This window comes from Micropterus salmoides, unplaced genomic scaffold (genome assembly GCF_014851395.1).
Source record: "Micropterus salmoides isolate LMB-PRFRI ecotype aquatic unplaced genomic scaffold, ASM1485139v1 Ms_hic_scaffold_12, whole genome shotgun sequence".
Taxonomy (NCBI): domain Eukaryota; kingdom Metazoa; phylum Chordata; class Actinopteri; order Centrarchiformes; family Centrarchidae; genus Micropterus; species Micropterus salmoides.
In genome coordinates, this window is record NW_024040263.1 from 9,666,091 (window position 1) to 9,679,625 (window position 13,535).

Sequence of the window (13,535 nt, forward strand, 5' to 3'; positions counted from 1 at the left end):
TACTGTAACTTACGCTGGGCTCACTTCAAAGAAGCTACGTTACAGAGCCCTAGCGCAAGCATGACTTTGACAGGCGGAAGGAAAGTAGTCCTATCAACAAAGTATAATTAGACCATCCCGGTGACAGTAAGATACTTATGATAAACACACTCCAATGACTGAGTTTAGATATCGATCCTATTATACGAGTATCGATCCCAGAGCAGAAACGTTGGTATCAGGAATATCGATACTTTAAATCGATCCGCACTCACTACTACGGAGTTTTTCACTCGTATATATCCCAAAAAATTAATACATGGGAAGCGGAATACATTTTTAATTTATAGTAGCCTAGTTTAACTACTTCAATTACTCTATCAAAGAAATTTAACATCACATTTCATTAATTTCTAATGAATGTTTTCAACTGTTAACCTTTTCAAAAGACAGTTTGGGGGGCCAGTTTCACTGGCAGATGTTGGTGCTGCAAATTCAGACATGAGAACCAATCAAAAGCATCAGAACAGCATCAAACTTTACAAAACAGCTGTGGGTGGAACTGGCAAAGAAAGACATTGTGCACATAAAAACATGCAAAGCAATAAATTAATATTTAACATATAGCTGAGCTTTTTACAGAAAATATTCAGATGTAACCCCCGATGTTATAACCATTTTCATAAGTGGGGATTTAAATACACATTTTCCCCAGTAAATGTAACATTAGTTACATTTAATTTGTAATCGAAGTATGTAACTAAATTACATGCAACTAGTTCCCAAAACTGGTAACTGGAACATAATATTCATGATAGGCCTAAACTAGACCTGCTGCCCAGTTGCACATTCACGGCAAGGATGGTGCATTCAGTTACTCAGTAAAGCAGTGTTACCTGGATTAGTAACTATAATATTACTGTTTTGGAAATAGTGATCCGTTACACTGCTAGTTACTGTGAAAATGAGTAAGTGAAATGAGAAAAGTAATATTACAGTTCCTTCCCAACACTGCTAACAGTAGGCCTAGCTTTGAAATTAGTTTTAATTTAATGTTAAACAATTATACTAACAGAAAAAAAAATTAACATTTAAATTAGTAAACACTTGACTCCCTCCTATGAGGGAGTAAACACGAGCCTACAGCTCCACACTGCTGTCTGACCCCAACTGGTCCGCTGACCCCATAGGGGTCATTTACACTGGGGATGCTGGGGACGCTGGGACATGTCCCTTCCACATTTTGAAATGGCAGATTTTTCACTTTTTGAAAGCATTTGTTAAAAATGTTCTGAAAAATAGTTTGCACCAAAAAATATTAAATAACAAATGAAAACGTTTTGAGAAAAGGTTTATTTGCACAATAAGAAAACATGCAATATAGTTTTCCCCCCCTCATAAAACCCAGACATTTACACCACAAACTGGAGCAGAAATGTCTCCAGAATGCAGGAAATTACAAGTTTAATGCTCAAAATCTTCTGGGGGAGTACCCCCGGCACATATTTCTACGTCAAATATTTAATCGAAATAGTACTAAAAGTCTTCTCGTCTCGTTCTCATGCATCGTCACATCTCATGACCCAAATGTTCATTACACCCCTAATCTGAGCCCTTATGTCCCCACCGCTTTTCAACACAAAGTGACGCCCTTGACTGACCTGCTCTGCTCCAAACCAGCTCCTCTCTAGTAGGGCCTACTTATTCTCTCCACCAATTAGTGAACACTTTTGCAAGGCATTGTATGCATGCTACATTCTCATTAGGGGCTGAGCACCCCTAAAGGTCTGATCCTAGAATTGCCCCTGGATAAGGGACAAACCAAAACAGTCTGGAGGCAAAAATAGGGGACCTAACTATAATGAAAATTATGAGCCCACCTGAATAATACCCCACCCTCAAAACAAAACACTCCATTACTGATTGGTCAGGCTCACCGGAGTCCAACCGGGACCAAAGACCATATCACCTGCAATTTTCTGCAGCGGGAGGACAACAGCGGGTGGCACACAGACACAGCGGCTGCCACCACAGGAACTGGCCCACCCTTCACGCCACACCTCACTCTCTGCTTCTCCAACACTGCCTGCTGCTTCAAAAAGTAGATCCAAGCACAGCACACATGGCGACATGCCGCCGACAAACTTCTCCAAAATCTAGGTCTCCTTATAGCTGCAGCTGATTAGGACAACCAGTTGCTAGCCGGGAGACGATACCAGCAAACACCTGGAGAGAGCAAGAACACACGGACCACGAACAAACATAGGACCTTATGGGTCGTAACACAGATTTTGAGCAGGTGTTTTAAGTATCTGGCATAGTGGTTACTTTATTGAGTGTGTAATTAAAAATTTATCACCACAAATAACACCTTAATCAACACTTGATTATCAAGTGATTATACAAAACATTTGCTGGTTCCAGCTTCTTAAATTAGATTATTTGCAGCTGTTCTGGATCATATTGCAGATGTATTACTTACTGTTAGCCAGTTTGGATTGTAGTCACTTCTGATGAGTATTTCTCATTTTTTAAAATTGTATGGATAAAATGATTGCTTGAATAATCAAATTAACTGATAAATATAATATGCATCCGTCCTTAGCAAAACAGCTACATTCCAATCAAAACATGCTTTTTATATTTTGCACATGATTACAGGACACCTTCACCAACATCTTTGGCCTTCTGCAAGGCTCTTTGCATCAGAACACCCGGTTTACAGAAAATCTGGTCAAACCAAGTCTTCCACCGTTTCATCTACGAAGGTTCACACACACAGTGTATGGGCAGGGTGCCAGCGTCAGGCCGAATCGCCCGTGCAGGGGAGGAGGAGGCACTCCCTCTGGAAGTCTGAATTCGAAGGCCTGCAATAAACTGGTAACCATCAGGAACAGCTCCATCTTCGCCAGCTGTTCACCCATGCACACCCTACGACCTGAAGGATACACTGCATTAATCATTAGAGCCTGGTGTGCAGACAATTCCAATTTATAGATCATGTTATTTCAGTAATTAAGCCCATATGAGTAGAGAGTGGCATACCTGTCCCGAATGGCATAAAGCACTCTTTCCTGATCAACTTTCCCTCATCGTCCAAGAAGCGTGCTGGGTTGAAACTGTCTGGGTCATCCCACACAGTGGGATCTCTGTGGACAGACCACAGGTTGGGCAAAACAACTGTTCCTTTGGAATAGTGTAGCCTCTGAACTCTGGAAAAGGAGAACACATTACAATGCCATCACCTTAGCAAATCAGATGCTCATGACAGTCAACCCAATTCAGCTCTGTCGATCTTTATTTTCCCTGATACAATTATTATCTGAGATCTGACTAGTTGAGCATTAACAAAAAGGTTTTAGTGAAGATCCAAAAAAAAAAAAGGTGTTAACCCGTTGTCTCAGAGGCCATGTGAGGAATACCCAGAGGAACCACTGTAGCCAATCTCTGCACCTCCATGATGGTAGCTTCAGTAAAAGGCAAACTCCCCTTATCAGTCAAAGATGGGACACTGTTTCGGCCCACCACTTCATCAATCTCTGCCTGGACCTTTTCTGAATTAAAACAGCAGAAGCAAAGCAACGTTAAGAACATTATTCTTGCATGATTAATAAGTCCTTGTCTCAACAAATCAGCAAAAAATTAAGTTTGACTTTGGGACACACTTTGGGATGCCTTTCAAAATAATTTCAATAAAAGAACTAGAAAGCAAAAGTAAAATGCATGTTTTGATGTGCTAATCAATGTGGTTGTAAAGCAGTTGGAGAAGTAGCTAAATGCATAATCGAGCCATTCATTTGTTGTCCAAAACTGGGAAGTATGAGCCGTTTGTTCCCACAGAAAATAACCAATTCCTTGTCCCCCCACCCCCCCCCTAAGAGTTTTCCGTTTATGTAGAAAACAAGGTCTGTGGTTAGCTGTCAGCATCTCAATTTTATATTATTGAATTATGTATTGATTGAACTCATTTGTATCAGTTGTTTAACACTTTGTTGTTTTTTTTTTATTCCTCAAAAACTCAGGATAAAATTTGCTTTTCCACTTTATTGGATAGAAAATGATTTTTGATCTGATATTTCAGATTACAGGTGATGGTCCCACAGCTCCACTCCAGTGTCATTGTGGAGGTCAGTTTTGCACAAGCAAACTACACAAAATGCTTCATTTCACAAGAGCATGTAAGCTCTGTCAAGGATGGACTTGCTACACTCGCTTACCTTGGATATCAGGGTGTAAGACCATGTAGAGCAGAGTCCATAAAACAGAATTACTGGTGGTGTCAGTGCCAGCAATGAAGAGATCTCCTATTATATAAAAGAGATAATCTTCTGTGAAACTGCTGTCCTCCTCCCCAGCAGCTTGCTGGGACAACATCTCTATGAAGTACATGTCTGCTAGATCCCTTGGGCTGTCAGGATCTAATGTTTCACGGTGCTTTGCAATAATCCTCTTCAGGAACACTGTGATGTCTCTTTCCACCTGCCGTAACTCCTTGAAGACCCCAAAAGGCAAATAGTACAGCAGTGGAAAGATGTTGATGAGAACCGCGGGGATGTTCACACAGATCTCCAGCCCACGAACCATTAGGCCCAGCATGTTGCGGAACTCGAGGTCATCGTGATGGAAGCGCTGACCCAGGATCAGCGAGCAGATGACGTTTGACACGGCGTTGCTGATCAGCGGGGCCAGGTCCACACCGGCACCACCAGACTCCTCGTTCAGTTTGAGCAGCTCTGTTTTGATGGTAGCCAGGCCTTGCAGGATGCAAGGCTCCAAGCTTAACTTTCCCAGGCCAAAGTTGCGGAGTGTGGTGTGGCAGAACCTGCGCTGCTTTCTCCACACTGGCCCGTAAGGTGCAAAGACTATTCCTAAAAAAAGGGATGGCATATGGCTCATGTCAACAAACAGTAGCATTTAGGTCAAGGTAAGTTTCTTATCTATATGGACATGTTAAACTGTAACCTACATGTAAATACAGTTACACTTGTCATCAGTAGGCTACCAGTATTGTTTTGTTTTGCTATTGGTCAACCTGTTTACTGCAGCTCAAGGTTTTAGGGTGTTAAACCTAAAAAGCGCCTGTCTAAGTTACAGCTATTCTTTTCCAGAGAGGTTTTTCTAACAATGTACTATTTTATGTAAATGTGAGTTGACAAATATTACAACAGACTCTCAGGACAAGGCAGTACAATTCAACAGCAGTCTACAGCCTCCAAAAGAGCAATAAAGTTGAATTATCACCTCTCTAATGGTTAAACAAAACTATTTCTTGGAAGACTTATTGGACTGCATTAGTTTTGGCTAGGTTCTGCAAGTTATTACATGCTTTAAGTTTACTCAACATACAAGTATGATTTAAATAAATGAGATGGTCATTTAATGCAATTTACCTTTGCGTTTAGTCATAATAGTAACAGTAGGAACAGTTGGTCTGTCGGAGAACACGTCGGGATGGTTTGAGAGAGCATCCTTCACCACTTCGTAGCCATTAAGCACGACGACCAACTGACTCCCCACAAAAAGGCTGTAGACATTACCATACACGTTGGCTTGTTCCGTTAAAACAACCACAGCGTTTATGACGGAACTGTCTGGCTGCTGTCCGAAACTCCTACGGATGAAAGTGGGGATGAGAAAGCCACCAAAGTTGCCGACTACCGGCCACGGCTTTGGACCTGGCGGAATATTTGCGAGGTCCCGTCCTCTCTGATAAAATGTAACTAGAAAATACACTATCACGAATACTATCAAAGCTATAATGTTTTCATGTGAGAGCACGGAGCTGCTCAGATAATCCGGCCATGAAAACGACACCATAGCGTCACAATTAAATTAAACTTACTACAATTAAACAAAGAGCTGACAATACTATCCCATTTTCAGAAGTATTCTGGTGTTTGATGCACCAATTTAAGCTCTTCCCGTGTTGCTTGTTAACGACGAGTCAACGTGGTATAGAAACTGGCTTCCTATTGGCTGACAGCGCGTTGACCTGCTGTGATTGGTTCACTTTGACACAGAGAATAACGGGATCCTTTGCCCTTAGAATTGTCTTAAAGGTTACACCACTGCTGGCTGTTTGTTACAATGTAGCCTAACAACCTAGCAAATTTAAATTAAGTTAAAGATTGATACATTTTCGCAAGCGCTCAAGTACCACTATAAATGGAGTTATATAACTGAAGTTCAGGAACAGGACCACGCCTCTCTCTCACTAATTCGACCACCTGCGCCTCATTCATTCCTCCAATCAACCACCCTTGCTTTACTCATTTCATCCACCTGTGCCTCTTTAATCCAATCACATGCACTCACTATATAAGCCTGTCTAACCTAGGGGCGTAGGAGCGACTTTGGACCTGGGGGGGACGCTGGGGGGGATTTATTTAAAAAAAAAAAGCACTTAAATAGTTGATAAATAAATAGTTGTATTATTTTTCTCTATTCTTTTTAATATTATATAACTTGCATTGTCTATTCCATATTTATATATTTCTACATTTATTTATGTCAACTGTATGTTTGTCTACGTGTAGCACCTTATCACCAAAACAAATTCCTCGTATGTGTTAAACACTACTTGGCAATAAAGCTCCTTCTGATTCTGATTAAATGCTCATTTCTAATGACTTTTGAAAACAGAATGTACTTATTAGTGTGGCTGAAAGAGGGTCTTTGTAGTGACAGAAGATGGATAATAGAACAGAGAGGGGAGATTATGAAAACTCAAAGAGGGAGAGGGTCAGAGAGAGGGAGTATAATATAACTAGAACAAAACCGACTACATACCATAAAAACCATGGAACAGCTGTTAGTTAATGTAGCCACAGTACAAATGTATTTAGTTATCCTAATGTTACATTTGATGTAGCTGTCTGTGATATTTCCTGTGTCTCACTTGGGCCTGACTCTTCCTGCAACAAATGTTTGTGAACACAGAACTGTCTTCAAAGCAAACTCTGATGACATGCAATTGTAATAACAAAGTCTTTTTACTACGTGAGTTTTAGAATTTACTACGTCTAGTAGCTATCCATACAACTTACAAGCTCGTCCTCCTCAGTTTTTTCTACTCCTGCTCATGTGACCTCTGTCCTCTTCCTCTTAAAATACTGCAGGATGCTCATCTCTGTGTGAACATTTTCACTCCTTTCAAATTGTTTATGGACACGTAGCCGAGACACATACACACCTCATGGCACAAGTTTTTAAGGTCAAGGATGGTCACAGACGGAGGCTGTGGTCCCTGGTCAACCCACTCTCCAGACAAAGCATTTGTTGGGGGCATCTGGGTCTTTAGAGACCTTTATTCCTGCATTCTTGAGAATTTTATGCAAGCAGAGTAGGTCTACATAACTAAATGAGCCATTAAATACATTTTCAAAACTAGAAACATCCCTCTAACACTCCTAAAGTAAGGTAATCACTTCAGCTGAGCCCTTGAGTAGATAATTTATACGTTTCTAATTGTGACTCCACTTTTTCCTTCTGCTGCTGCTGCTTCCTCTCTTGATTAAGAACGGATTGCAAACAACGTTTAGCTGCATACTGCCAGGAGTGTGTAACACACATAATTTGCAATTTCCATTTTGACACTTGAAACTACGTTTAAAACAATCTTTCTACCAGATTGCTGGAATAGCATTATTGTAGCACTATCATTAGCATGACAGTCTCCATTTATCAGTTCAAAAACACCAAAGAACGAGGTAGAAATAGGGAACAAGATGCAAGCTTTATTTTGAAATGTAGAAACTAGTAGAAGGCACCAAGCGGGAGGGCATGAGATGGTAGGCTCCAAGCTGCAGCCATACCCGTCTCCACCACCCTAGGCCTTTCTCAAGCTGTGTTCTTGTCTGTACTTGTGTTCTTGTGAAACATCATGTTTTGTGGCCCAAGTACTGTCCCAATACACAAGTTTGCATTTTGGCAAGAACGGTTAAAATTCCCGTTAAGTGTTCTTGACATGCCCATTTTACCGAGGATGCATCGGTTAGTAACTGTGTGAACTTGACGGTAGAGATATCCCAGCATTCATTTTGGCATTCAAGCGAGTGGCGGCAAGAAGCTGAGAGAGTCCGACGACAGAACCTTTATTACTATTTTCGTACTTTATTTCATAACTAAATCCACTTCTGAGAAGTTTTGAGGCGAGAAACTGTGTAGATATCGAATATTGGCAGTTTTACTAAAAATTATGGCGAATCGAAAATGTGCTCCAACGTTTTTAGAGTTGTGACGCATGGCAGCCCGCAGGGGAAGCTAACCATCCGTAGTGATAGCAAGTTAGAGTCTTTTGACAGACTCATTCATTAAAATCTCGTTCATTAAAATTAACTAATCTTTTTTTGAGTCATTTCGTTCATTTGAACTAGGCTGGTTATTGTGGCGCTGCAGTCCTATAGTGGGCGATTAAAAACAGTGCCGTTCTAAAACACGGAAGGCTGCCTGGCTTGCTTTATTTGACAAAGTATAATGCACAAATTCACCTCTTGATTACTGTATATCATCATTATAAACCCCCTGGGCCCACAACCAAATTCAAACCATGTAAAAACCACAGAAATATGTTGTCAATATGTAATCACCACTACTCCGGCTAAATCTTTCCATTTTCACAATCTTTCCCGAGTATACAACCAGACCAGCCATATAAAGGCTTATGTATATAATTACTATCATTATCTCTAAAGTGCTCATTCATACAGCAGCCTAACGTCCCTATCCATGAGTAAAATATTAATATTAGATTTGCAGTAAATATACTGAAGTAATAAGCTTGATACACTATATGAATAAACACACTCTTATTAAAATTCAACCAATTTAATAATAATCTGGATCAAGCCACCAAGTTCTTAAAGAACTCCAGCACAGAGAGAGGAACAGAGAAATATTAACACATATAAACGCAGCAGTTTGGCAGTTCTAGACGCAGAATGGCCCACATCAGGTTCGGATTCTGCAGACAGAGTAACAAACATGAGCACATCGCTCTCAAACACTGCAGGTTGTTCATCAGTCACAAGCTGTGAAACAACAGCACGGCTCTGTTGGTAAATAAAAAGGAAAAGTTAGGTAGCGTTCTCTGGTGGACCTGGATCAGCTGTTAGCTGTTTACAGGGTTAACGCTAATGTTTCTATGTGGCTGTGTTTTAATGTTTTAATGACCGGGTCTGTTTTATTTGGAGAGGAGATGACCTCTGAGGTAATTCGGCTCCCAGTGGAACCCTGTCAGGGCTCTGAAGTGGAGCAGACCCAGAACAACTCTCATCAGCTGTTAGCTGTAATGTTAAACACTAGCAGGACTAAAGTTACGGTGCGGCTGTGTTAAAACTATAACTTAGCACAACATCACTGTGCTGTAATAATGGTATGCTTTATAAAATGTCACATAATTAACAAAATAGCTATATAATGTCAGTCCAGTGACTGTTACCTGACAGCCGACCTGCCTCTCATTCTCCGGCGCTGAGGAGGACCCATGTGAGCGGTGAACGAGTTGTTCATTCCTGCTCCACAGTAGCTGTCACGTGACAAATGAACGACTCAGACCTAGAGACTCACAGTTGAGAGTCGTGAACTAATCAGTTCTGTTTCCTGTGCTGCCTGCTTACCACAGCCCTGTAGCTGAGCTGTCACGTGACAAATGAACGAATCACTCACTGAGACAACCCGTTCCTCCCAAGTCATATACATGATTAGGTCTTATGAACGAACCCTAACGAACACTAACCAGCCGGCCTGCCAGTCCGCTCACAGAGCCTTCAGACACGCAGACCACTGCAGCCAACACAGCAGAGAGTCCTGCAACAACGGCAGAGTTATGACCCACAGCTGTATGATAGTTTTAACATTCGTACCGCTGTTATTATGTCATTACATTCTGAGTAATTTTGTAGGGTTTTAACTTAAATCAAGAGACATCTAGATGATGTACAGAAAAATGCTGATGTACAGAAAAATCTGGCCTTGTGAAACTTTGGAAAAAATAAACAGAAATAGAATGAAAGTGGCTTTATTATTATTATTATTATTATTATATTAGGCATTACATTGCTAGTATACAGTAGAGTTGTGGTCACAGTATTTGCCTTTTATTTGCTTTTATTTTATATAATTTTATGTATGTGCAAATATATCTTGTTAAGTTAATTAACAATTAACCCGATTCTGAACTTTTTGTTTTAGGGGATAAAGCCTGGCTGTTATAATAATTAGAGCGATTTAGAGCAATGCAGGCGACCTCTGCGCTTGGGGTATTGCGCAATACCAGCAAAAACGCATCGTCTCAAACCGTCAGCAGCGTTTTGTGTGCTCTGCAAGTTCATTCTTCCAAGAACGACTAGCAAGAACATTCTCCCCAAGAACACAAGTCCGTTCTTTGCATTGTTGGTTTTGAGAAACACCCTGTGAGTCTTGACCCCCGGTTCCTAGCTGCCCCAGACACCAAACCCTAAACAACCTCCTTCATCCCCCCCTTCTCGACCCCTTCATCCCTCCATCCTCGACCCCTTTATCCCTCTCCCCTCGATCCCGCCATCATAATTCATAGGCGGAAATCACGGGGGGGACGGGGACCCTATCTGAGGGGTGTCCCCCCCTTAAAAAACATAAAATAATATAATGATATATACTTAAAATAGCCTTGTGTAAATAGTAAAACAATACAAACGCAAACAGGGCAATTAAAGTGCTTTTTAACTTTAGAAACATTTTGAGCCCCCCTCTCTTGCCTCACAGTGGTTTGGTCCACTGCCTGCTTTCTCTCTCATACCCCTTTTCCACCAAAAAAGAACTGGTTCGGAACTGGTGCTGGTTCAAAGTTGGTTCAAAGTTGGTTCAACTTGCGAACCTTCTCAGAACCTGTTTGTTTTTCCACTGACTAGAGAGCCCAGCGAACGACATCATCACGTCACTGTGTAGGTCGCAATACGTCTTAGCCTTCCCAGAAACGCTTGCGCCAACTTCAAGCATAACAGTTACAATGTCGGACTACATCGTCTTTCTGCAAATATTTCTCCTGGCTTTGCGATCCTATATTGGGGCCAGAAGAAGACGTTTAGAACACATTTGTGCTGCTTGTCTGGATTACTATAGACGGAGGTTACGTTCGAGAAGAATTATATAACATGTACGATTCATATTATTGATGTTAGCTCTTGTTGGAAGCAAATGCAAGGCCGCTAGCTCAAATGGCCCTAACGTTAGCTACAGTATGTACTGGTAGGACAGACTACCAATAGATTACATTGGAAATCAAAAAAAAATTAAAATTGTGCACTGATTTTTATCTTTACAAGCAACGTTAGTATTGCGGCACATCGCAAGACAGAGACGGCCTGTTGTCTGGGCACACCCACGATCTCAGCACGGACACAATTGTTCCGGATTTCACCGCTCAACAGTTTTTGCAGAATTTCCGAGTGTCCCGGGAGTCATTTGAGTACATCTGTGCTCGAGTCAGGCCTGACATGGGGAGAAGGAACACAAATTATCGTATGCGTGTCACAATCCGAAAGCGAGTGGCAATTGCCATCTGGAAACTGGCCACCGGCATCGAATACAGGACCATAAGCCATCTTTTTGAGGTAGGCCTCAGCACTGTGTTTAACTGTGTTCAGGACTTTTGCTACGCAGTCAACAAGGTGCGGCTTCCTGTGCACATTTCATTTCCTGACGCTGACAAGTTTGTAGAACTAGCCACATTCTTTCAGAATCGTTGGAGAGTACCACAGTGTGTTGGAGCAATAGATGGAAGTCACATCCCTGTAATAGCACCAGAGGAGTACCCTAGAGACTATTACAACTGGAAAGGATGGCATTCAATTGTTCTCCAAGCAGTGGTTGATGGGATGTATTTGTTGGCTATCCAGGTAGTGTTCACGACGTAAGAGTACTGAGACGGTCACATTTGTGGGAAGTCCTGAATGACGGGGAGTTATTAGGCCAAAACAAAATGAACATCTCTGGGTGTGATGTTGGACATTATCTAATTGGTGACCCAGCTTACCCTATGTAGAACTGGCTCACGAAGCCCTTTTCAGACACTGGCAGACTTACACATGAACAACAGACCTACAATTTCCGGCTGAGCAGTGCACGGTCAGTTGTGGAGATGTGTTTTGGGAGACTAAAAGGTTGATGGAGGTGCCTCCTAAAAAGAAATGACTGCAAGCTGGAGCTGAGCAAGCAAATGACACTCGCCTGCTGTGTGCTTCACAACATTTGTCAGGAACATGGGGACAACTTTACAGAGGAGCATCAAGACAGGCCTATAAACATTCAGCCTCCTATCCAGGCGCTACCTGAACATGGTAATCAAGAAGGGGCTGACATCAGAGCTGCGTTAATACAGTACTTTTGTAGAGGGAACGACTGATTTCTTTTTTTCTTACTGCACCACTGCCATACATTGTAATTCTAGCTGAGTTGTATTTTTGTTAAATAATTAAACTGCCATAACACCAGATGTAACATTTTTATGTTTATTTGCTGAGTTAATAGTTCCCTCTTTCTGGTTTCCTGAAATGCAGCAGTGTTTAATCTGCACAAATGTAAATAAAAACATTTTTTTTTAACCTTGATTACTTGCATTTGTTTCTTCTTCTTGTTCTTCTTGTTTGTTGATTAAGCATACTACAGCAGACATGTTTCTTCAGAAAACATTTATTTTTTGCAAAAGTACACTGTGCAAAGACTAAAATAATGAAGTGTGTGCAGTGCAGTGTGTACAACATAGTTTCTTTCTGATTCAGTAGCACTCATCAGTGGGATTGCCTCTCCATCACCGTGACCATACGCTCCATGAGTCCAAGCATTGCAGTTGAGTCTGCATCCATTTTCTTCAGCAAGGTATCATTCATTTCCTTGCAGTGCTGCAGGAACCTTTCGTCAGACCTCTCAAAATATTCCAGCAGCTCCCCATTCTTGTCTCTTTTCCTTTTGCCTGTGCACAAAAAACATTACAATTAACACAGATCTTCGTGTATTTTGCAATTGTAAAGAATCTAACACAAGAGTCAATGCAACATATTAACAAAATAATATTATACGATACTATAATACTACACTGATACACCTTATAACGTATGTCTACTATCATATCCCTACGCTACCATTAGTACACACTTATTGGGCACTTCATGCAATTTAATCAAATACAACAGATCTGCAGTGAATTATTTAATGAAGACTGATATTTTTCAGTTTGTTGATACTCATAACAAGAATCCTTACCCTTTCTGGTTGACTGAGTGGAAGAGGCAGATGAGGAGTTTTCAGCTGCTGAGCTGCAAGACGGTAATGCAGTGGAGTGGTAGCGGTAGCTCCCAGTCAGGTTCACAATCATCAATGCCCAACAACTCTATAAACAACAAAAATAAGACAGTGTTTAAATCACAAACGTTTCCATTGCACCCTATACAGTGTCAGCGTTAGCGATTGTTAGCAACAACATGCTAGCTAGCTGACTGGCTGGTAAAGCACACAGCTATAAGAAATGTATAGTTGGTTTGCAACAAGGTAAAACATTAGGAAAGTTAAACTTACCAGAA

The 13,535-nt window shown here is 41.2% G+C and overlaps 1 protein-coding gene across 1 annotated transcript; it reads right to left on the reverse strand.

Moving 5' to 3' along the window:
* Window positions 1–2,281: 2,281 nt before the first annotated feature.
* Window positions 2,282–6,061, reverse strand: LOC119898921 (cytochrome P450 2U1-like). The gene is given in 6 exon segments (XM_038713255.1): window positions 2,282–2,917; window positions 3,025–3,168; window positions 3,171–3,191; window positions 3,372–3,533; window positions 4,197–4,847; window positions 5,370–6,061. Coding segments are annotated over 6 exon segments (1,587 nt in total). The 5' UTR covers window positions 5,797–6,061; the 3' UTR covers window positions 2,282–2,735.
* Window positions 6,062–13,535: the final 7,474 nt, after the last annotated feature.